The 26,071-nt window shown below is 45.0% G+C and overlaps 1 protein-coding gene across 1 annotated transcript in view; it reads right to left on the bottom strand.

Moving 5' to 3' along the window:
* DLL3 (delta like canonical Notch ligand 3) overlaps nucleotides 1–26,071 on the bottom strand; it is a 160,726-nt gene that overhangs the window by 2,455 nt on the left and 132,200 nt on the right. Inside the window, exon 8 of the mRNA XM_028741844.2 lies at nucleotides 15,338–15,452. Coding sequence (XP_028597677.2) covers nucleotides 15,338–15,452 — 115 coding nt within the window. The remainder of the gene's footprint in view (nucleotides 1–15,337; nucleotides 15,453–26,071) is intronic.

Raw genomic sequence — 26,071 nt, 5'->3', positions numbered from 1 at the left:
AGCCCTGCCAAGTCTGGATTAATCATCATGCCAGATAGGATCCCCAGATAGACTGCTGCTGTGCCTGGCGTGTTCCTCACCCAAGAGTTTTCTGGAGAAGCCACTGAGAAGCCTCCTGGTCCTTTGTCCTGCCCAGCGCAAAATGCCTTTTCCATTCAGGACACCGAGAAGGTAATGCACAGCAGCGGCTGCTCACATTCCCAGCTCCCTGAAGGAAGGAAAACTTTGCAAGGAGCAAGAGGTGCGTCACCACTAAACTGGAAAATCAGCCCAAGATAAGGAGGGGGCTTGCAGGCACGGGAAGGGGGTCCAGATTCCGGGTACCACCAGCCCAGCAACAGCAGTCATTTGGCATTTCTAAAACCTGGATCTCTGTGAAATTTTTGGCTCATCTTAATTTTGGGCAGATAATGAATATTGTGATTCTTGCATCGTTTTTTTCCATGTACAACCTATCCAGGATGACTGAAATAATACCTACTGGGGTAGGAGTATGGGAGCGGAGAGGTGTTTAAATATATCTATTATACTTTGTAAGACGATGGTTAAAGTATTCTCAGTTCTCTCTTCAGCTCAAAGCTGGTGCTGTAGAGTTGTTTCATATGAGCAAATAGTTCCGTCTCAAGGCGTAATTAGGAAAAGGGAGTCTCTTTGTAATGCTATATATATATATATATACAGAACTCCCCAGCCCAGCAGTAAATGTCAGGGGGTGGCCAACTGTGTGTACTCACCTGTGAGTTGACGTCCTCACATCCTCTCAGGTGCCGCGCCAAAAGATGAGGTTAAACGCCTCTGAGGCCAGGAGTGCAGTTGATTTCCCTAACAGAAATTGTTTGGAGATTGCCTCTAGGAACACTATATTGCCCCTTTCTGCAGCCTCCCAGAGGGAGCTTTACCTATTTATCTACTTGCACTTTGACGTGCTTTCGAACTGCTAGGTTGGCAGGAGCTGGGACCAAGCAACGAGAGATCACCCCGTCGCTGGGATTTGAACCACCGACCTTCTGATCGGCAAGCCCTAGGCTCAGTGGTTTAGACCACAGCACCACCCGCGTCCTGTAACTGGACTAGTAATACAGTTTGGAGGTTCCCCGATAGAATGGAAATCACAAAAACAGGGTCTTGCAAGTGTATCCTCCACTGAAGCCAAGTACTGTTCTCTGAGTGAGTTGTGCAGTGAACTGGTCTGTTTTAAACAGTTACTGATTGACATGGGAATGAAAGGTGAATATCCAAAAAATGTCTCTATTGATAATCAGGCATGTATACTGTATCTCTTGCTAAATCTGATCATTTTAAAGGAAGATCAAAACATATAAAATATCAGAATGTAAAATGTACAGTAACATGGCACAGAATGTCATTATGCCAGTGTACTGTGAACGGAACCAGAATGTTGCTGATGCAATGATGAAACCTTTGACATTCCTGAAATGTAAAATGATGGTTGAACTTTTAGGTTTGGAGAACCGTACTAAGTAAGCACTCTGTTTATGCTCTGTAAATAGTTGTTCTGAAAAGACTGAGAGGGGGTGTTGAGGATATTGGTCATTCGTTTTCAGAAAAATGTGAGTTTCCATATGTAACACGAAGCTCTGGCCGTGTAGCAGGATTGTTTACAAAGGTGCAAAGATGACAGTGACATCGTGGGCATGCACATTGCATTATTTGAGTGACTGTGAGAGTTTCAGTTTTGGTCTGTTGAGAGGATGCAAGCAGTCTTTGTATATAGCAACTGTTAAGCTTCGTAACAGGCAATAAAGCTGCCTACTACAATCATGTGTTGTTCATTAATCAAGACTCAGGGCCATTTCCTCATGCTTTGCTGCTGAATGTGTTTCAACTCTGCTGACATGTGGTGGGAAGTGTGCAGGGCAGATCTGTTTATGGCAGCCTTCACGCCATAAGCCGCCACAGTACTGTCCCCCATCACTTGGTGTTTGATTTAGACTTTTCTGGAGGCCACCTTCCAAGAACACCAGAACATCACAGATCTTCACTTTGGTTGGGTGTAGCTCATAGTCCTTGCACTATCTTTAAATCCTCCACGTTGCATCATAAGGCCATGGGAGTTAAGACTACCTTGGAGTTAAGACTACGTTGCATCGTTAGAGCATTGTCCAGGCCAATAAGATGCTACAAAGATTCCCAATGGAAGAATAGTGCAAAGGAGTCCACTTTAGACACTTGAGATAAGCAAAGTACTGCTACTCCCTGTGACTACCTCGTATTTATGTAGCGTTCAGAGAAAAGCAATGCCTTGCCAACATTTGGCTCCAGTTTTGCTGCTGCTGAGTGAGAACTTGGCTCCTTCTTCCTGAGGTGGTTCTTGCTCTGCACCATTCTGTTTGCTGCTGTCATTGGTGTTCTCCTCTCATTAGGTCACAGGTATCAAGGTGAAGCTGTGTAGCAGGACAGGCTACTTTTGCAATCAGATATTGGCTATTGCCTGTTGTCTTCCCAGTAGTGATGTATGGAAGTGAGAGCTGGACCATAAAGAAGGCTGATCGCCGAAGAGTGGATGCTTTTGAATTCTGGTGCTGGAGGAGACTCTGGAGAGTCCCATGGACTGCAAGAAGATCCAACCTCTCCATTCTGAAGGAAATCAGCCCTGAGTGCTCACTGGAAGGACAGATCCTGAAGCTGAGGCTCCAAGACTTTGGCCACCTCATGAGAAGAGAAGACTCCCTGGAAAAGACCCTGATGTTGGGAAAGATGGAGGGCGCAAGGAGAAGGGGACGACAGAGGACGAGATGGTGGGACAGTGTTCTCGAAGCTACAAACATGAGTCTGACCAAACTGCGGGAGGCAGTGGAAGACAGGAGGGCCTGGCGTGCTCTGGTCCATGGGGTCACGAAGAGGCGGACACGAATAAACGACTAAACAATAACATTGGCTACTGCCAGAGCTCATGATCTCAACACCAGGTGGAGCAGAAATAGCTTCAGTGGTGGATGGGCTGAGTTTTCTTCTGTTCCAGATGTGTGTAGACTCCCAGCATGTTTAGCTCTCAGTACTGAAATCACTATTAACTTGAGCAGACAGAGTTAAAGACCCTGAAGTCACGAAAAGTTTAGCGAGGGACAAAAAGCAAGCTACAGCAGCAGTGGGTTTGCTTTTTCTCCCAGCTGCTGTTTTGCAGCATGTCTCAATTGAAAACATGGAGGTCTCCACTGATTTCGGTAGAGAAAGTTAAGCATGCTGCCTGCCCCCAGCCCAAGACTGATGTGGGGCAAAAACAGACCCACTCCTGAAGACGCTCATCACCCCTTTTAGGGAATGCAGCAGGTTTTAGTCTGGCTTTGGAAATTACGGCCGGGTTTACACATAACGTTAAGCCATGGCTTGCTTAACAAACTACAAGTTAAATGTGAGTTGTCTTACAGGTGATCAAACAAACTATGGTTTTCTTCTGCTCTTACCTTGTGCCTTTGTAGCCTGGTGAGCATATGGTGGCCAAACAAGCCGTGGTTAAAGGAAGGCTTGCCAAATCATAACTAAGGGAACCAAAATTCATAAGTCAACAACAAACCATGGCTTGAGCTCATGGTCTCTTGGCAGTAAGCAAGCCATAGTTAAGCTTCTGGGAAGGGTTTGCGCACTAAGCCATAGTTTAGGGTTATGTGGAAGCCAGGGTCCTGCTGATTTCAGTAGGCATATAAGAACTTTTCAAGTTTTTTAAATCCACTTACCAAAGTGCTTGATCTTTTGAGAGTCTCACTTGAAGGAAAGGCTCGCAAAATCCTGCTCAGTTTAGAGCCAAACTTGGGGATGTTCTACATCCCTACTGCTGTTAAAAGATATGTTTATGTATGACTTTCTCTTGCAACTGGGCATGGATTAGCAGATAGTTGAGAGATGCAGAACTATGTATTTAGTGCTCCCATGGTAGAGTGATCACTATTCTCAACATGCTTCTGAACATCGGGCAAGATCAGATATTGAGAACACCTCTCAATGGAATAAAACTGATGTTCTCTCTTGTACGACAGACTTATCCTTATTGGCACAAAGTCCTTTACAGCTCTTGATCTCATGAAATCGTCCAGTTCCATTTTAACCCCCAATCAGAAGATCTGGGTTTTGCAAGTTGCCTGCTTTTTGTTTAGTTCACAATACATTCGTCTTCCTTCTCATTCTTGGAACTGAGACAATGATAGAACAGTCCTACCCTCTTCCCTCTCTGCTTTTGTGGGCTTGTCTCTTCTGAGTGGTACCCTCCAATAGCAAGTCTTTTTTTGGTGGGGTGGGGGGCAAGTAGTTTGTGTTAAGGGATATCACACACGTTTCATTGATGAACTTACAAATTCTTTCATGCCAAAGCTGGTGTCCTCCAGATATTTTAGATGACAATTCCCAGTGCTTATGGGACCTGTAGTCCAAAAGATCTAGTTGGCAACAGCGAGTGTAACTGAGCATTCTCTATATTTCAGGGAACCAAGACCACCTCCCTCCTACTTGGCCCTGAGGAGACCCCCAGAGCAGTTGCCATGATTCTAGGGACACTGATGCTGCTGGGATCATCTCTGGACCACTTTACCCCATTTAGACTGATATCAAGTAGCCTGAATGATAAAATGTTGGTTTGGCTGTGAACAGAGCCTGTGAAATCTTCCTTTCCAGTGGTTACTGGCAAGGAGGAAGATGAGGCTATTGGAGACGAAGGTTTTTGTTTTTCTGCCAGGGCTATGTAAAAAAGGTAAAGGTAAAGGTACCCCTGCCCGTTCGGGCCAATCTTGCCAGACTCTAGGGTTGTGCGCTCATCTCACTCTATAAGCCGGGAGCCAGCGCTGTCCGGAGACACTTCCGGGTCACGTGGCCAGCGTGACATCGCTGCTCTTGCGAGCCAGAGCCGCACACGGAAACGCCGTTTACCTTCCCGCTAGTAAGCAGTCCCTATTTATCTACTTGCACCCGGGGGTGCTTTCGAACTGCTAGGTTGGCAGGCGCTGGGACCGAACTACGGGAGCGCACCCCGCCGCGGGGATTCGAACCGCCGACCTTTCGACCGGCAAGTCCTAGGCGCTGAGGCTTTAACCCACAGCGCCACCCGCGTCCCTGCCCGGGCTATGAGCGGCTCACAAAAAGAGTATTTAGTTAACTGATCACTGCCTAAGCACTTGATTCTCGAGATCTCTGTGTTAATCAATTTGGTTTGGGATGGAAGGACCAAAACTGTCTAAATGTCTTACACGGAAATATACCTGTTACATTTTTTTGTGTCGTACCACTATCCCTATATTTTGATTTTGCACAGTGTAAATTTGACATGATCATAGATTGCTATGGTTTAGGCTGTATGTACAGTAAAACTATGGGTTGTAAATGTTTGGGGAAATTCCTATGGAAAAAAGAGAATGCTATGTAGAGCAACCTCTAACAAGGTTTATGTGCATGCCTGAGGTCTTTTTGAAATTACAGTGTATAAATTTCCTCTTAGCTTACACAAAATAAAAAGGCTATATATGTTAAAAAAAGAAGAAGAGTCTCTTCTGAAGATGCCAGTTTAAAAATACCCAGAAATGACAGATAATGCTGCTGGTGTCCACCCCAAGCCTGCAAAGTTTAAGGCTTCAACCCTAGGAAAAGAGGGGAAGAAAACAAAACAGGAGAGAGAGAAAGAGAGAGAGAGGGAGATGGGTTTCTATACAACCTACTCATGGGATCTACCACAGTCCCACTGCACTGTGTTGGTTCTCTGGGATCTGGCCAGAGGTGGTATGGTATTGCTTGGCCATGTGCAAGATGTGAGAAAGAAAAGATAGCTGATGTGGTCAGAGTTGATGCTGCCTTACAGTTGTGTGGTTAGGTAAACAATGACTTAGGAGGAAGAAGGGCTCACCTTCCCACAGTGCTCCTTGGCTCACCTGCATGTTTGAACACCCTGCCCTCTTCAGCTGAGGCTGTGCAGGGCTCCTAGAGGCAGTCTCCAACCAATTTTCCTGACGCAGCCTGCCTCCTACAGCCCCAAGAGGGATTTTAGCACATCGTTTGGAGGGACACCTGAGCCAAGCTGGAGAAAGAAACCTTGGACTTACCGTGGAGGTTCCTTGGTGAATGGAGGGTATCCTGGATGAGTTACTCCTGCCCCTTGCTCTCGTGTAGGGGGGGACCATGTAAATCAGCAAACTTTATTCCTTCTGGTGAGAGGTGCCCTCCCCCATTTGGGGATATAATGAAGCTGGTGTAGCTGTCACTCTACAGCTGGAAATAATCTTCAAAACAATAAAACTCCCTGAAGCCCTAACAGAGAAAAAGAGGGCCAGGAAGAGTGTCAACCCCAGGACTCAAGCTGCACTGCACTAAAAGCTCTGTGGCCCAAAGCCCCCTCCCCCAATTGTCACACAGGTGAGCTTAGCATACCCTCATCAGGTCCAAAACCCAGATGCCTTGGCCAACAAGAGGATGATTACAATGGCTTTTGCCTTTTTTGATTTTTCAAAGCAGCTGGGCTGGAGAAAGCATAGGCAGTAGAATTGTGGATATATTAGGCTAGTTGCTCTTTCTGCTCCTTTCATTAGGAATCTTGAGGTAAAACTGCTCACTTTGTTGCTTACTGATGATGTACAGGCTATTGCCCTGTATATACATTGACACTCTATTCTCCTGGACTCTCTGCATCTGAAGACCCCGCTCCAGGATATCCTCTTCCGCTGATAGGGGAAGAAGCATTGGGACTACTGTGAAGGTGTTTTCTCATCAGCTGATGATTCAACATCTTCAGGACGTTCTAGCCATAAAGCAGGTACCCTCTGGCAGAGATGTTCTCAAAAGTCATCCTTCTAATTCAAACATAACTCTGTGGAAGGGCAATCTTGTCTTCCAGGCTTAAGGAGAAATAACTTGATGGAGTAGCTACCTCCCAAAAAGCTGAAGATGAATCTTGGATGTCTTTGTTACATCCTTCTTCCAATGAAGTTTGAAGGTTCATCTCTGTCAAAGCAACCACCCACCCCCTTGTGGAATGAGCTGTGTAAGGGGCAGGTAATGGCTACACCTTGGTGGCATCATGCTGATACGGAGAGTGAGAGGCAAGAGGTGCTTTGAGTACACAACAGTATTGAAACTGAATCTTGTTTCTCCAGCAACATCATTAAGAAAACTAAATTTATAACATGACACCTCTCAACAAACACAACATGAAATCAAACACAACATGAATGTTAACATAATATCTTACATTAACCACACCACCTTAACTCAATTGATGAATCCTTTTTGAGAGAAGAAACCTGTCCCTTGGAGAACATGTCAGTTCCTAAGTTGATTTCTCCTTTTGATCTTATGGCTGCTGAGGTTTTCTACCTGTTCTATGCTTGCTTGGGAGAATGGTGCTTAGCAGTAGTGGTCTAGGTTCTATTTTGGAAGCTCTGGTTTCCTTGCATCAGAATTGGGTACAAGGGGTGAAGGAAGCCATGGGACACCTCATGGGTCATACATTTCCCCCCCCTCCTTGGACAGAAGGCAAGGTTTCTTTTTATCCTGGTTTCTACCAACACTTCCCCCAGTGCTTGCTCTCCAAATGACAAAGTAAGGTTGACCTTGGAACCATAAAGCCTCAGAAAGCTTCAGAAAGCTTGTGTGCAACATTTGTTCTCCTGAAGGAAATCATTGGCCACGAGGACAGATGTTCCCCAGAAAAATTAGAGATAGCAAAAGCCTACATGAACTTGGTTGCCTCCCATCTTTGGGAAGAATAGTGCCCAAGAGTGCATCCTCCATTGCTGAGGGAGGGAGTGCTTCCTTATGTTTGACAACTCCTTATACATGAGGGGTGAGCACCAGTCCCTGTTTATGCAGTTAAGTGAAGGCATTGGGGAGAGGAATTATATGGCCAAGACAGGAGGGGATGGGGAATTTCTGGGCTGCAGGCTCTACCACTTGCTCCAGAACCAGACACCACTTTGATCAGAAGACCCCAAAAAAGGTCATCTGTCTGAAAAAGGGGAGCAGGACTTTCATCCCTGGGTGTTCTTCTCTGTCCAGTAGGAGAGATACCCCAGGGTCATCCCCACCACTGAGGGTCTCCATGTGCAGAGCTGTCGGACTGCTGGGCCATTGATACATGAGTGGTTATACAATCCCTGGATGAAGAAAGACCATGATCCATGCTGCATAGCAGCCCTTCTGCCTACTCCTGGGGAGCTGCACTCTACTTCTTTTAAAATTATGCATCTTATTTTTTGGGGGAAAGAAACTAAAAGCAACCTACAACAACTATACATCAAATCAAACCCACAAAATGCACTGCACACAAAAATACGAACAACATAGAAAACTAGAACTCCCTAAAGCCAAAGACGACACTGAGAAAGGAATGACTGCCGTGCTCCAGATGGGTTTGGTGCCAGTGGGCAATGAGTGACTGGAGGTGCCACCCTCTGATCCGGATGCTACATCTTCTAGAATGGGCATGGGCTGTTGCCTCCGTCAGCTCACCTGAGCCTTCCATTGGGCTCTCCTCGATGTCTTGGCTGTGGATGCCTTTCCCAGTTCTCCCAGCCGTAGCGAGGCCTGGCAGGTATTTTTTCTCCATGTCAGGGATAATATGGGTCAAATGAAAACAAAAATCCTGAGGCATTGTACTAAAAAAACGAACGCATGGTGATGGGGTGAGCTTTGCGCATGTCCTGCCCCCCGCGGAACAGGCAGGACCAGAACGGCAGGGCATAAGTTTCCCTCTTACCACAAGGGATAAAGTTTGCTGATTCACATTGTTCTGCCAGGAGCAAGTGGGAGATATAACCTGATCCAGTATACACTCTATTCACGGACAGAGAATTTCATGTTGAGATTCTTGATCCTGAAACGTTAAGGCTTGCATTTTTTAAAAAACAGAAGCTTTTGTACCATCCTTGTCTGTGACAATTAGACTCCTGTATTACACTGCTACTTACACATATTTCTACAAGAGAATTCCATCACTTTGAACCAGTGTTGTAAGGTTTAATCTCAGCAAAAGTATGACTATGGATGGGTAAATTGTTTTATCCATTCGAGGCATGCATCAAGGAAAATAAATATTTATTTCGGCTTACCCACATTATTTGTACAAGAGCTCGACCGTCGAGACTTCCTGTAGAACTCATCTATCGCATCAGTGTAAAAGGAGCCATGCACATTTAACTTTGATAATAAACCTCTTTCTGCTGCTATAGTGGAAAGCCAGATAGCCACTTTTGGTCCCTGTTTGTTTCCTGCCCCATAATGTTAAATTGTGAAACTCACCAATAGCAAGTTTTGAACATACCCAGAACTGGCTGCACCACACAAGAGTGTGATCCCAGTTGTGTGAGCTACAGCCTGTTCTGGGTCTTGGCCATTGGTCAATACCTGTTCACAGTTCTCAAAATCCACATTGACGTCCAAATTAGAAGTTAACATCAAGGAGGGGGCTTGTATATTCAGATAATATTGAGAGCCACTTTTTTACTTTTTTCGGTATAAGAGAACAATCTCAGGAAACATTGCCGATTTGGTCACAGATCTAAAAGTGGCGTGGCTGATAGCAGTCAGTCAGGTTTGCTTTGCTTGTAGCCGCTGGCCATTAAAACATACCAATTAGAATGATTAAACATAGTAGCTTAAAAAAAACAAACAAACCTACAACCCTAGTAAAATTATTAACATCATGGCTGTTAACAATTTGATTTGATTTTTGATTTGATTATTTATACTCTGCAAAACAAAACACCACTTCAATCCTACTCAAGACTTAAATCCCATTGAGTTCAATAGGGCTTGTTTCCAGGTAGGTGTGTATAAGAATGCAGCCTGAATGGTGTAAAAAGATAAATAAACAGCACATCGCTAATGACAAAGGAAATGGTCTGAGTGGGCCAAATGGTCCAGAATATCTCTAAATGACCCTATGCAGTCAAAATCATCTATCCAAACAGAGCTCTGTCATCATTCAGCATACAGTTCTTCCTTTAGCTATGACTTGTGCCATTCTGTTAAGGGTAGAAGATCATTTCAGTTGCAATTTGAGAATCCTATTACTTCATTTATGTTTGGGTCTCTCTGCCTAAAACGTGTAGTAATGTTCTTACCCAAATTATTGTGCCTTTAAAAAATCACTATCCAGCTTGCCTCACCAGTTCTAGTCACAGAACTGAATAGATTTTACTCATGTGTTTTGAAACGTGTGTCATGCATCTCACACCCACTTTGTCATGTTTGGCTTAGATAGACCAGTTGTTTGTAACACCAGTCATGTTTCATAGTTAACAAATGCATGGACTTCCAAAATCCGCAGGAGTGCGATACCTGATAGCTGCTTCTTTACGAGAACTGAATCCTTTAGTCCCACCTGGCAAACGCATCCTTTTAACTGTGTCTTCAATGGCTCGGTCCATTGGTATCCTTCCAAAGATAATTATGTTGTCCAATCTGTTCAGAGCATCCACCACTTTGGAGGGGTGTGTGTGTGTGATCTGATAAGTTTAACCTATCTTTCAAGTACAGTCAACTTGCAACTTACATTTAACTACGTGTTTGGCTGAAAATAATAAATAGCAGGGTGGGCATCTGGGGGGAGGGACTGTTGGCAATCCCCCCCCCATCATTGCACTCGCCTTGTGAGAGCATTTAGAGGTGCAGGGAGAGTATACAGCTTCCGGGTTATGTGACCAGCATGACTAAGCCGTTTCTGGCGAACCAGAGCAGCACACGGAAACGCCGTTTACCTTCCCGCCAGAGCGGTACCTATTTATCTACTTGCACTTTGACGTGCTTTCGAACTGCTAGGTTGGCAGGAGCAGGGACAGAGCAACGGGAGCTCACCCCATCACGGGGATTCGAACCGCCGACCTTCTGATCGGCAAGTCCTAGGCTCTGTGGTTTAACCCACAGCGCCACCCGCGTCCCATAATATATAGATACCCCCCCCCATAAAGACATGTTACCTCTGCTTTCTCACATATGCTGAAACTGATCACACATTTTGATGTGGTGTTGCACATTATACCTTTCTGCTGGTTTTACTTCAGCAGCTTCCATATCTTGCCTAACTTTCCTGAACGAAACAGGGAAATCCATCCTGCATCACCCTATGCTGAGTGTGTTCATTGATTTGTTTGTTCCTGCATGTAATGATCCCTTGGCAAAAACTCGGTGCACATCTCTCTAAGGCTATAAAGCACTTGCCTTTAATACTTAATAGGGCACATGCTGATGTAGAGCAAGACTCAGCCTCTGCGAATGATTGGGCCCATAAGTAAAATCTAAAAAACAAGAGTTACAGCTTTGGGGTTTGTTTAGCATCTTTTCAGCGATACCCTGCCCTCAATTTTCTCATTATGTTATAGATTTTTTTCTGGTCAATTTGAACCCCTTTTGGGCAATGTACACTGTATAGCCCCAAACTGAATATTACATGTTTTCTTTTTCTAAAACACTAGGTGTTATGGTAGCAGCTACTCATTACTGATGGTCACCATGACTAATAATTTTATTAGGGTCATAGGCATGGGGGAAGCTACTTTGTTTAATCCTTCAAAATGATATGGATCATTCCTTTTGGCCCATAGACTAATCATGAAATACATCATTATTGCTAGCCATCAACTGTCTGAGGTTTATCATTAAAATTTATATACCTCCCTTCATCCAAAGAGCACAGGGCAGTTCACATAAACGTACCAAATGAGAACCCAAAACACAAGAACAAGGGAAAACCAATAATCTCCCTCCCACAAAGACATTTAAAGGGACATAGAATGTTAATCAGCCAAAGCACGGTTGTACCAATCAAGTCTACTAGTTATAATATAATACCCTTGCCTGAAATGCTTATCAAATGAGCTTGCTGAGATCAGTTGGGCTTGGATGCATGAAAAAAAACCATTCAGTCTAAAAACTTATTGGATGGGCTTCAGACTAGTAACATTCTTGCCCACTCCTCTTTTCTACAAGGTCCTTGTGTGGCTAACCCAGGCTTCCTCAACCTCGGCCCTCCAAATGTTTTGGGACCACAATTCCCATCATCCCTGACCACTGGTCCTGCTAGCTAGGGATCATGGGAGTTGTAGGCCAAAATCATCTGGAGGGCCGAGGTTGAGGAAGCCAGGGATAAACTAATCCATTTCAACCCCTTGGAGGAAGGATCAAATTTGTTATTGCAATCTGTGGCTTCCAACAGGGTGAACTCCTTGGATATTTTTGTAAGGGAGGGGAAAAGCTTTGGAGCAGAGATTGGGGAGCGACAGGGTGGACCTCACAACAGCAACCACATGAGACTAGCTCAGTCAGATACACATCTCCAATGTTGTTTATATCACCAGCTCTCAGAAATGCCTTTGAGAATTTTACACTGAACGACCCAAACAAGGACTGCAGCTGAAGGGTAGCCAAACTTTTAAACTGGAAATTCAGAACCTGTTGCCTAAACATTTCCATTTTCATAGACACTTTGGCCTCGACCTTAAAAATATTTTCAGAGATCAGTTACCGTACCAAGACTGAATACCTTACGTATGTTGTTTTCTGCAGGGCTTGAATAAAGAAACATGACATGGTTGTATATTTCAAAAAAAATATGTCAATGACACAGTTGTATTTGGTTTGCACAATATTTAGTGTATTAGAAAGTGTGATTTTGTTTCCATTAGTTTTAATTCTCACACTGTTGAAACTTGGATAATCCCTCGCTATATCTCAAGAGTGCACTGCATCAGTCGAGTAGGTAGCTTGGCAGGTAGCAATCAGAAGCAAGCAAGAATCGGGGATGATGGGCTTGTCAGGTGTCAGGACCAAGGACAGAGCATGCAGGTTGGATAGAGAGCGAAGGCCAGGAAGCAAGTAAAGGTAAAGGTAAAGGGGACCCCTGACCATTAGGTCAGTCGTGACCGACTCTGGGGTTGCGGCACTCATCTCGCTTTATTGGCCAAGGGAGCCGGCGTACAGCTTCCGCGTCATGTGGCCAGCATGACTAAGCCCCTTCTGGCGAACCAGAGCAGCGCACGGAAACGCCGTTTACCTTCCTGCCAGAGCGGTACCTACTTATCTACTTGCACTTTGACGTGCTTTCGAACTGCTAGGTGGGCAGGAGCAGGGACCGAGCAACGGGAGCTCACCCCGTCGCAGGGATTCAAACCACCAACCTTCTGATTGGCAAGTCCTAGGCTCTGTGGTTTAGACCACAGCGCCACCCGTGTCCCATAGGAAGCAAATAGCAATAAGCTTATGGAGCCGTGAACTACAGCTTCAGGGAGATGTGTGCTATCCTGGCAGAAAACTGAAATGGCATTGCTCTGAGCTATTTGGGGCTAACAGAAAGTGGTCAGAAATGCAAGAGGATTTATACATGAAATGTGGCAGTTCCTGCGTTGGAGCGCCTTTGCATTGAGTGCCTATGTCAGAGCCATTCCTGCACTGTTGTGTTGCTGTTTTCCAAAAGCCCAACTAATTATACGCAAAACTATATGCAAAATGTATGTATGATATATTTTTACACACCAACATCTACATACAATAAATATGTGCTGGTTACTTTAGGAAACCTGGAATGTATATGCATATTATAATATGAATATGTGAGACTGTTTCATGCTTTTAGCAGAACCAGAAAAAACAACAACTTGCTTTTCAACGAGATTGAAGTGCAAGATGGGAATTAGAAAAAAATATCTGTGTGGATTAGTGTGACATTAAGATTTTCATAAAATTCTACCTTAAAAGTGTTTTCCTTGAAAAGGAAGTTGCCCCTTGAGATGTGATTTAGTGTAAAGAAGTTCTGCTGAGCCACTTCAGGGCTTTCAAGCTAGTAAACAAAACACAATAGATGGTTCTTGATTTCCAGTGTATTTCATGATGTAATATTTTTCAAGGGAAAAGATTATTCTCTAGCAATTTATAATTTATTCCTAAAGCATAGCAAGAAACTGCTCAGATATCGTTCAGCAGCTTCAGCTAGCTCAGGTAGATTTTTAAAGTCTTAGAAGACTGTGGCTGCATTCATTGGAAGGCTGCACAGTGGCAGCTGGTGTGATGGCCTGGGATTCGGACTTGGAGGCTGAACCTGAGGAATCCCAGCCTGCACAGGAGTCCCTGCCTCCAGAACCAGCTGAGCCGGGGCTGGTGCTTGAGCCAGAAGGGTCCTCACCTGTGCTGGATCCTCAGGTGCAGGCTCCAGCTGAGTCTGCTCTGGCTAATGAGGTGATGGAGGACCCATTGCCTGCAGGTGCTCCACTCTCAGCCCCATCAGGGGAGGCTGAGGTTGCCTCTGGGTCCGGTCACCCTCCAGCCTCTCCTGAGCTGCAGAGGCTCAGGGCAGAGAGGCGGAGGGAACTAAGTTCCCGCAGGAGGAGTGCTCGCCTTAAGGTCAGGAGAGGCAAGTCACCTGTGGACTGGGGCCACCCTATGCCTCGGGGCAGATAAAATCCGGCCAGCCCCAGTTCCAGGTTGCGGGAGCAACGTTGTGGCTAGCCTGTTCCTGCCTGAACCCTGCAGAGCTCCTGACCCCACCTGACTCCCTGCCTTGGACCCCGCTTCAGCTTTGACGGACTGTCTCCCTACTGCACCCTCGACCTCGGACTGGACTTGGACCTCGCCTCACGGTTAACCCTCGGGACCAGCACAGCTGGATACAGCCAAATGACATTGCTTCAGCAAGTATTCCTGCTGTTTTTTAACCTGCAACTCTGGCTAAGAGGTGTGAGCGCCGTTAAAAACAAGAAAGGAGGCAGAAAATGAAAGATGGGAAGAGTGAAATTATTTGTCTTGAAAAGGATGGAGAAAAGGAAGTCAAGATATACAGTGGTACCTTGGAAGTCAAACAGAATCCGTTCCAGAAATCCGTTCAACTTCCAAAATGTTCGGAAACCAAGGCACGGCTTCCGATTAGCTGCAAGAAGTTCCTATAGCCAACCGGAAGCCGCATCGGACTCGGGTTCCAAAGAACGTTCGCAAACCAACACTCACTTCTGGGTTTGCGGCATTCAAGAGCCAAGACGTTTGACTCGCAAGGCGTACGGGATCCAAGGTACAACTGTAAAGGCATGCACCCATTCACTCAATCTTCTGTCAGCCAACACTTGCTCTGAGCAACATCCTGCCTGAGCAGACAGAGCTTCAAAGGCTGCTTCCCCCAGGAACAGGCAACATTTTGTTGAGGGGCCCTGATTGTGTTTAATAAGTTGACACCATGAGCCCTGGGGCAAGAGAGAACTGGCACATTTTTTGATTCTGCTATTGGATTGTATATAGTTATACCATCAGCTGTGAACCTCACACGATCATTTGATCTATATGAAAGTGACTGTCATCTCTGACCCCGAGCTAGTTCCAGGGTAACAGAGTGGGCAGGTTGGAGGAGAGAGCGTATATTCATTACCTCGGTTGCATAAATGCACTGCTCCATCTGGTCTGGGATGATATAGATGGGGTGGTAGGTGCCTTCTTTGGGGTATCCAGCAGGAGCAATGGACCGGGTGGGCTCAGTTTTTTTACTGCGGTAAAGGGAAAAAGAAGCAAGGGGTGTGTTAAAAACTGGAGGGGGGAGCTTTGTTCCCTCCCCAAATATGTGGGAGCGGGATGGTTAGGGCCATTCATCAGCAAGTGGAAAAAAAGACATTCTGTACAGCATACTCAACTGGCAATGTATACAAGTCACAGTGCGAAGTCGCAGTGGACTCTGCCTCCTAGTAAGCCTTGATTATGGTGGCAATTTTCAATCCAGAAATTAAAAACTCAGTTCTCATCAAGACCTTATGGCACCTTTGATCACTCTTGCCTGCTTAAGCTCCTTCATAACACACACCTAGCAGACTCTCTTTACCCACTGAACAAGCATACAGGCCTGGCTTTATCTTTGCTCCTCATGTTTAAAGTCTGTTATCAGCTCATGGCAAGGGAAGTGTTCTCTTGTTGCTACTCTGGAAGGCAAGGGTGAGGTGAGAATGAGCAATGAACAGAAAATAATACAAAAAAGGGGAGTGTTTACATACTCAGTTGGTTTGAGAGGGCACATTCATCATGGTAATCAGACAGATTTATTAATATTTATGAACATTTTAAACTCTTCAATATGATAAAACCATAAATAAATAAAAAGCATATATTTTACCAAATCAGATCTCCCAATTGCTTAAATTTGCAGCTCAAAAGCTGAGAGTGGTCCAGTGTGCATAAAAACAAGTTGCGAAGCTTTCAACACTATCAACCAGGGTGTCCTTCTGAAGAGGCTGCCAGAGTTGGATGTGGACAGGTTGCATTGCAGTGGTTCTTCTCTTACCTAGACAGCTGTTTCCAGATGTTGGTGCTGGGGAATTTCTGTTCAGCCCCACTGCATCTTCCCTTCAGGGTTCTGCAAGGTTCCATATCCACTCTCATCCTCTTTGGGAAACCACTAGGGGACAGTGCCCCTTAAAGTGTGGTATTTGGAGTGTGTCATCCTCAATATGCAGATGACATACAGCTTTATTTCTCCTCCTTCTGGAGCCCTGTGAGGCTGTGGCTAGAGGTAGCTCAAGGCATCTTGCTGCCTGAGGTTAAGGACCATATGGCTCCACCATCTCCATTCCATAGCTTGGTTCAACACTGCCAGCAGCAACACACGACATTCTCATGGCAGCTGTGAAGCTCCTCTGGCCTCCAGGCCCAATGAGGCTTGCATGTGGCCTGTGGTTTTTCCCTAAACCACAACCACCTGTCCAAAACCTGATGTCGTGTGACTGGAATCACCTGCTGGCATAATCTGTGTGCTAAGATCAGCAGGGGAGGTTGTTCTGTTGCCAGAAGTTCTGTTACCTTTTAGTAGACCTCCAAACACTCCTTCTGATAGTCCTACTTTTTTCAAATGTCCCATTCTATCAGCTACTCCATGACTGAAGAGAGGGATGACCTCATTTTACATACACAGTGAACACAAATTGTTCCTCTTTGTGGCATGTTTGTGGTGAAACCTCCAATACGGTGTAGGATAACCCCTACACTTCAAAAAACAAACTTTGCATTTTGCATTCATGGGTCTCCTGTAATCAGGGCTTTTTCCAGCCAGAACTCAATTCCTGCACCTCTCAGGGATGGTGCCGTTATAAGAGAACAAGGGACGCATTCATGGTGAGTTCTGGCACCTCTTTTTAATAACAAGAATAAGAATAAATTTTATTTATACCCCACCCTCCCCAGCCAGAGCCGGGCTCAGGGCAGCTAACACCAATAAAATCACAGTAAAAACATAATAGGGGGGGAAAGGGGGGGGAGGAAAAGGAAAAAAAACTCCTTAAATACAGGTTAAAATGTAATTTAAAATGCAGCCTCATTTTAAAGTAGCTGATAAGACCATAAGGGGAGGGAAACATAAGGGTCAGACCAAGTCCAAACCAAAGGCCTGGCGGAACAGCTCTGTCTTGCAGGCCCTGCGGAAAGATGTCAAGTCCCGCTGGGCCCCGGTCTCTTGGGACAGAGCGTTCCACCAAGTCGGGGCCAGTACTGAAAAGGCCCTGGCCCTAGTTGAGACCAATCTAACCTCCTTGAGGCTCGGGACCTCCAAAATGTTGTCATTTGTGGACCTTAAGGTCCTCCACGGTGCATACCAGGAGAGGCGGTCTATTTTTTTCTAGGAAAATAGCATTGCCATGACTAATTAGAAACACAAAATGTACCCCTTGGTATCTACTTTTGAGAACAGAGCATTTTAGAGCTAGTTATCTGACCAAACGCTCCCCAGCTTCCTTAATAAATGCTTTTATTGTGCTGCATTTACATGTGGTGCCCATTGTGGTCTTGGACGGCTTCCACAAGAAGGTCCTGTACACAGACACACTTTGTATTTGCGGTCAACCTCAGGTGGAATACATCACTGATTATCTGTTAGCCTGCCCGTTATATAGAGACTCAAGAGATTGCTTTCTGAAACCTTTGTTCACAAAAGCAAACAGGTACACCCCAGCAGAAATGGTCCTGCTTCTTTTGAGTGACAATAATAGCTTTCAGTAGCACCTTAAAGACCAACTAAGTTAGTTCTTGGTATGAGCTTTCGTGTGCATGCACACTTCTTCAGATACACAGTGTGTATGCACACGAAAGCTCATACCAAGAACTAACTTAGTTGGTCTTTAAGGTGCTACTGGAAGGAATTTTTTTTGTTTTGACTATGGCAGACCAACACGGCTACCTATCTGTAACTAAATAATAGCTTTGTAACACTGAGAATGGCATACTATACACTGGCTGCAAAAACAAAGAAAACCCCATCCTCCACCATGTGGCAGCCCTTAAGATAGTTGAAGATCTGTTAATTTCAGCGGGTATACTCAGAGAACTTAGTTGGAGACAACCCATAATTTCTACCATCAAATACATGATGGGGAACAGAGCAGCCACTGAGAATACAATATCTGGCAAATTTGGCTGATTTAAATCATCAAGGGGAAAAACTATTTTGAATTAGTGGCCTTACTTTTAATTGTTTCATCTATTATTTGAGTTACCAAAGTGTATTATAATTAGTAGCTATAACCATATAACCATATTCATTCGTAATTATACTACCAACCATATTCATTCATAATTGTACTATCGACTCTAATTGCAGAGAACACGCTGTCCCTAAGCATAAATTAGGTCACATAGATGGAATACTGGATGATGGCTGTGCAGTATCAAGTAGTTATATAAACTACAGGTTTGTATAAAATGACAAGACTAAAATGTGTGGGGTTTTTTACAGTTCTTTATGAGAAAAAGCTGCCCAATTATATAGTCTTTTATAAGTTACTTAGAGCGTCATAAATTCAGTTGATAGATGTCTGCATTAAATTCAGATTTCGTTTCAAACCAGGTTCTTTTTAAAGAGAAAATGGCAGCTGAAACCCCAAACTTTTCTTTAAAATTCAATTTTTAATATATTTAAACACCCAATTTATCATCCTGATATTTGACTACTCCTGTAGATTGTCGAGAAACAGGGAAAGGGAGATAATAGCAACAGTTAAAAGGTTGCTGAACTACAACTTCCAACAGCCCCAGCAAACATGGCCAGTGATGATGGGAGTTGTAGTTCAGAAACATCTGGAAGCCCAAAGGTCTCCCACTCCTGTGTTAGATCATGCGACGGTTGCCAAACCATCTTGTACTGCCCTAGAAAGCTTTCTGCTCTGCTGCTAATATTGAATGTTTTGTTACCTTGCTAGTTGATCTACAAGATGATATGCAATTGACACATGAGACACTTAAAAGTACATCTGAGCTTCTTGTCAATTTTGGGTCTCTGGTGACTGCTGTTAATGGGGGAGAGAAAACTGAAGACAATGCAATTGTCAGTTCTAGATGATGTCGGCTCCACACTCACATTTTAGAATGTAACAGCAAGGACCAGTTTAGCCTCTCTTTGCAAAAATAATTCCCCTAAATATGCTTCACAATACATACCACAAAATAAAATTGGAATTCGACACAAATTACCGTATTTTTCGCTCCATAAGGCGCACCTGACCATAAGACGCACCTACTTTTGGGGGGGGGGGAATTCAAGAAAAAAAATATGCGGCTCTTGGGGGCTTTTGCGGGAGGTGGGGGAAGTGAGAGAGCCTCGCTCTGTCCCTTTCCCCACCTCCTGCAAAAGCCCCCAAGAGCCGCGTGACGCCTCCCCAGGGCAGTGGGATGAAGGCTCCCTGCTGCCCTGCGGAGGCTTTGTGCCGCTAAGGCAGAAGCTAAAACAGCTAGAGTGAGCGCTGCGCAGTGCTCCCTCTAGCTGTTCTGGCTTCTGGGGCAGCCCGCGAAGCCTCCGCAGGTCGGGGAGCAGCGGAAAGGTTGCGCGCAGCCTTCCCGCTGCTCTCCGGAGCTGGCGGTGGTGGAAGCCCGGCTTCCCCCCATCGTTAGCCCCAAAGAGCATGTCGGGGAACAGCGGAAATGCTGCGCGCAGCCTTCTCGCTGCTCCCAGAGATTGTCAGGGCTGGTGGGGGAAGCCCGGGTCCCCCCCCCCCAAGCCCCAGGGACCACCATTCGCTCCATAAGATGCACAGACATTTCCCCTTAGATTTTAAGAGGGGAAAAGTGTGTCTCATGGAGCGAAAAATATGGTGCTTTCCTGAGCTAGGAACATTTCCAGGGCTAAATCTAGTAATAACTCCAGAGCGGAAGCTCACTTGGCCATACTGGACAAAATGCAAAGAGCTGCGCAGCTCATTCCATATGCTAAAGGGGGCTTTGGACACACGCTCCTCCATCAGGAAAGTAAGGAATTAAGAACTGTCTCGCAGGGTCACATCAAGATGGGTTCATATTCTAGACCATCCTTCTGTTTCCAGAAGGGACCAGGCAGAGACCTCCAGGAAACTCCCAAATAAAGCACACCCTTGTTCTCAGTATTCGGTGCTGCCTCATTTAGCTATCATGATTATTAGCAATTGAGACGCCTTTTCTCAACATGATCAGCCACGTCTGCTCCACTTGTACAGAAAGCTTGTTTATGAAACGGCTGACTCAAAAATGCCATTACTGCCAGATGGGTCACATTACTGCAAAGGCACAACTGATTTAAGAAGAATGGGAGGTGGAAACAAGAAGAGTTACCGACGAAAGAAGAGTGGCAAATGAAATTAATGGACTATGCAGAATTAGACAAATTGGCAGGAAGGATTCGAAACCTGCGGGACCAGAGATTCTTAGAGGACTGGAGTAAATATTTGAACTATCTGAAAAGCAATTGTAATAAACAGATTACGCTAGTAGGACTGTAAGAAGTTTTGTAAGGAGGATTATGCGAAATATTGCAAGGAAGATTATGAAGAGAATATCAGTTAAGGATAATTAAAAGTAATAGAGAAATTAAGAAATCCAGATTAAATGATAAAGAATGGAAAATCTTCAGAGATAGTTGACGGAAGTCTAAAAAACTGTATAAGATAAAAACATATGTTAAATGACTGTTGGAAATGATATGTTAAAAAATTAATAAAAGTGTGTGTGTGTGTGTGTGTGTATGTGTGTGTGTATGAGACGAATGGGAGGAATACACATAGAACATTCTGCGTTTGAATCCATATGGATTTAGGAAGGAAGCACTGTGGAGGAAAAGGATATAGGGAGCATCTGAGGACTCATGGATCATTTCTACTGGGAAGGAGGGTGAGGGAATACCACATACATTTGCTATTCCAAGATAGCAACATGGATTTGTGATTTTCAGAAACAGGACTGCAACAGCAGAAGGGAGAAAGACAACCTGTAGGAGCCTCCGCCCCTTGGGATATCCCTGATCCTTTCCCCAAATTGTCAATTTTCATTTTGTTTATCCTCCTTCCTTGCACGACTGTTGTGGACGCTTCATCATTCCAATTTTACAATTGGTTAGCACTTAAGTAAACTGAAATGGTTCAAAGGGGGTCCCTGCTGTCAACATTGCATTTTCTTAATGCTTAGCAAATAGGTGTCTTACCAAAGTAAGGGATCCCTGCTGCCACAATTTCTACCAATTAGTTTCCCGGCCCAATTCAAAGTGCTGGCTTTGACGTAAAGGTAAAGGGACCCCTGACCATTAGGTCCAGTCGTGGCCGACTCTGGAGTTGTGGCGCTCATCTTGCTTTATTGGCCGAGGGAACTGACGTACAGCTTCCGGGTCACGTGGCCAGCAGGACTAAGCCGCTTCTGGCGAACCAGAGCAGTGCACAGAAACGCCGTTTACCTTCCCACCGGAGCAGTGCCTATTTATCTACTTGCACTTTGATGTGCTTTCAAACTGCTAGGTTGGCAGGAGCAGGGACTGAGCAACGGGTGCTCACTCCGTTGCGGGGATTCGAACCGCCGACCTTCTGATCGGCAAGTCCTAGGCTCTGTGGTTTAACCCACAGCGCCACCCGCCTGCCGTACCTCAAAGACCGCCTCTTTTTATATGAACCCACCCAGACCCTGAGACGAGAAGTCTGGAGGGTGGCAACGTGAGAACGGGCCTTTTCTGCAATGGCTCCCTGCTTGTTCTGTCCCCACAGAGGTTCAACTAGTGCCTTCATTATGCACCTTTAGGCGTCGGGCGAAGATGCTCCTCTTTAACCAGGCCTTTGGCTGATCGACATCCAATGGGTATAGGGTAGTATACAAATTTAAATTATAATGGTAAGAATCATAATAATAGGTCACACGGATGCTCTGAGGATAACATAGGGAAAAGGAGACCAATGAATGCCACCCTAAGTGGAAAGATAGAATGGATGTCAACAAATAAAAAAGTCTGTCTCCAGCCTGCCTCCCCCTGATTATGAATTGGGGCAGGGGGCAGGTTTGGAATGAGGGAAAAAGCCTAACCTAAAAAACAAAGAAGAAAAGACTCTGGGACACAAACAGGTTATTCATGCCTATAAGCACTGAACTTTACATGTAAAGGTAAAGGGACCCCTGACCATTAGGTCCAGTCGTGGCCGACTCTGGGGTTGCGGCGCTCTTCTCGCTTTACTGGCCGAGGGAGCCGGCGTACAACTTCCGGGTCATGTGGCCAGCATGACTGAGCCGCTTCTGGCGAACCAGAGCAGCGCACGGAAACACCGTTTACCTTCCCACCAGAACAGTACCTATTTATCTACTTGCACTTTGACGTGCTTCTGAACTGCTAGGTTGGCAGGAGCTGGGACCGAGCAACGGGAGCTCACCCCGTTGCAGGGATTCAAACCGCCGACCTTCTGATCAGCCAGCCCTAGGCTTTGTGGTTTAACCCACAGCGCCACCCCCTGTAGGTCCTCATCAAATTTACATGTAGGTCCTCATCAAATCCAATGTGTTGTTGTCTGCTAAGACAAGTTTGTCCAGGTAGGGTGTGCAGGCAGGGTGTAAATCCATGACCCTGTACTAAATATAGGCTCTGTGCACTGAGTTCTCATTTGAGCCCTTCTCTGCACTATCCTGCTGGACACAGTATTATTCCAGGTGTGGTCTGACCAAGGCAGACTAGAGGGGTAATATTACTTCCCTTGATCTGGACACTAGACTTCTGTTGATGAATCCTAGAATAGCGTCCGCTAATAGTTGCTGCTGCATCACACTGTGGACTCATGTTCAGCTTGTGGGCCACTAAAAGCTCTAGATCCTTTTCGCATTTACTACTAGTAACCCAGGTATTCCCCATCTTATATTTGTGCATCTGGTTCTTCTTGCCTAAATGTAGAACCTTTCATTTATCCCTGCTGTAACTCATTTTGTTAGTTTGAGCCCAGTTCTCCAATCTGTTAAGGTCATTTTGAATCCTAATCCTGCCAAATTAACTACCCCTCTGAGTTTAGTGTTACCTGCAAATTTGATGGGCATCTAATAGTTTAATAATAATAATAATAATAATAATAATAATAATAATAATAATAATAATTTATTTATACCCCACCCATCTGGCTGGGTTTCCCCAGCCACTCTGGGCGGTTTCCAACAAAATATTCTCAATTACAAAACTTTCTCAATTACTTCATCCAAGTCATTTATAAAGACGCTGAATAACAATGGGCGACACCTCACTTGTAACTTCTTTCCAGGATGACCAGGAATAATAATAATAATAATAATAATAATAATTTATACCCCGCCCATCTGGCTGAGTTTCCCCAGCCACTCTGGGCGGCTCCCAATCAAGTGTTAAAAACAATACAGCGTTAAATATTAAAAACTTCCCTAAACAGGGCTGCCTTCAGATGTCTTTTAAAGATAAGATAGCTGCTTATTTCCTTCACATCTGGTGGGAGGGCGTTCCACAGGAACCATTAATGAGTACTCTTTGGGTTTGGTCAGTCAACCAGCTACAAACCCACCTAACAGTTACTTCGTTCAACCCACATTTTACCAGCTTATCATAGCAAAAAGTCATTAATACTACTACTGATAATAATATAGCAGCCTGAGGATGTGGACAAGCTAATTAAAGAAGTGTGAGCAGCCCCTTGCCCATCTTGGGTTCTTAGAACCAGCCATAGGGGCTGACTAGTTCTAAGTATAATAACACTTCACTGGAGGAAGGAAACATTGGCCTGGGCAGCAACAGAATACTGGTGATGGTGGTGGGATTCTGCTCTGTCACAGGCAGGGGGAGATATGTCATGTGAGATAGGCCAGGAGAAAGTGTGACTGAAGTTTGCAAGCTGTTATCTGTTATCTCAACTAGCAGGTGTTGGGTGGCTGTGCCAGCTTGTCCTCTTTAGTGCTATTGGTAATTGTCAGCTTGAAGCACAATAAAATATCTCCCACCCATGATGTGGATAATAATAATAATAATAATAATAATAATAATAATAATAATAATAATAATAATAATAATTTATTTGTACCCTGCCCATCTGGCTGGGCTTCCCCAGCCACTCTGGGCGGCTTCCAACCAAATATTAAAAATACATTAAAATGTCACACATTAGAAACTTCCCTGAACAGGGCTGCCTTCAGATGTCTTATAAATGTCAGGTAGTTGTTTATTTCTTTGACATCTGGTGGGAGGGTGTTCCACAGGGCAGGCACCACTACCGAAAAGGCCCTTTGCCTGGTTCCCTGTAGCTTTGCTTCTCGCAATGAGGGAACCGCCAGAAGGATTCAGAGGTCAACTTGGCGTTTATTACCAACAAAAGATGAGTGAGGTGGGAAGGCCAGATCTTACCCAGCTTTGCCCACCTGGTTACTCAGTTCAAGACTGGTCAGGGGGCCATGTTTATGTGTCTCACAATAGCCTATCTCTCTCACCAGGAAACCAATCTTACTGGAAGCCGGGTGTGAAAGGTTGTACCTGGTGCTGAATCAGAGAAAGAGAATTGGTATTTTGTTGGTGTACCACCCACTCTACTGGATAAAGTATCTGGTGCTGGAGAACTTCAATAAGAGCTGTAGAACTATCTCCCTCCGAAGGTAGCAGACTCTCCTTCCTTGGAGGTTCTTAAGCAGAGGTTGGGTGGCCATCTGTCAGGGATGCTTGAGCTGAGATTCCTGCATGGCAGGGGTTGGACTAGATGACCCTCAGAGTCAATTTCCAACACTACAGTTCTAGGATTCTCCATCCTAAGCATCCCTTGTCTGGCCAGGCTTGGGACTGGGTTGCTACCATGACAACCATAGGCTGCCTCAGCACATCACTGATTCAGTGCATTGTTCAGGTCATACTCGTGATGTCACCTTTGTAATAATAATAATAATAATAATTTTTATTTATACCCCGCCCTTCCCGGTTCAGAAAACCGGGCTCAGGGCGGCTAACAACAAATTTAAAACACTTAATTGATGCAACAAAAATCAGCATAAAATACGGTATAAAACGTGAATAATAATAAATTCAGAATTCAAAAATCAATTTAGGGGGAAAATCCATCCAATAAATACGAGATAATCCCCAGGGCTAGCTGGCTGAATTGGTCCTACTTGGGCCAGCGAGGGGGCCAGGGGAGAATTAACTGTGGGATCCCAGAGCGGGTAATCTTCATAAAAAGGGGAGGGGGAGGGAAGGAAGGGGAATAAAAGATCAGGCTAAGTTCAAATTGAAAGCCAGGCGGAATAGCTCTGTCTTCGAGGCCGTGCGGAAGGAGGTTAAATCCTGCAGGGCCCTGGTCTCGTGGGGCAGAGCATTCCACCAGGTCGGAGCCATCACTGAGAAGGCCCTGGCCCTGGTGGAGGATAATCTGACTTCCTTATGGCCCGGAATCTCTAAACTATGATTATTCATGGACCTTAAGGTCCTCTGCGGAGCAGACCAAGAGAGGAGGTCCCGTAAATACAAGGGCCCTAATCCTGTAATAAATCAGGGTGGGAGTGAACCAATAGTTGGGGAAGTGTTTGTTTGTTTCCCCATTATCATGGATGAATAATTCCTTTGTCAGATTTGGACTGGCTGTGATGGATCTGCCCAGCAGCAGTGGGAACCTATTACGATGGTCTGCCTTAGAAGGTTTATAGGATCTGAGGGATTCTTGCTGGTTCTTGGGCAATTTTCGGCAGACATGGATGGTGTGCCAGTTATTTATTTATTATGCAGTCATTCAACTTATACACCGCCCTATACCCAAAGGTCTCAAGGCAGTCCACAACAAGACCACAACATATAAAATCAAACCAAAAGCAATAACCCAATAACTCCCCCCAAAAAAGCCACATTCTAAAAGGGTGTTGGATGTCAATA

The sequence above is a fragment of the Podarcis muralis genome, chromosome 7, assembly GCF_964188315.1.
Source record: "Podarcis muralis chromosome 7, rPodMur119.hap1.1, whole genome shotgun sequence".
NCBI lineage: Eukaryota > Metazoa > Chordata > Lepidosauria > Squamata > Lacertidae > Podarcis > Podarcis muralis.
Note: the sequence above shows the minus strand (reverse complement) of the source record. Positions and strands in the feature narration are given on the sequence as shown.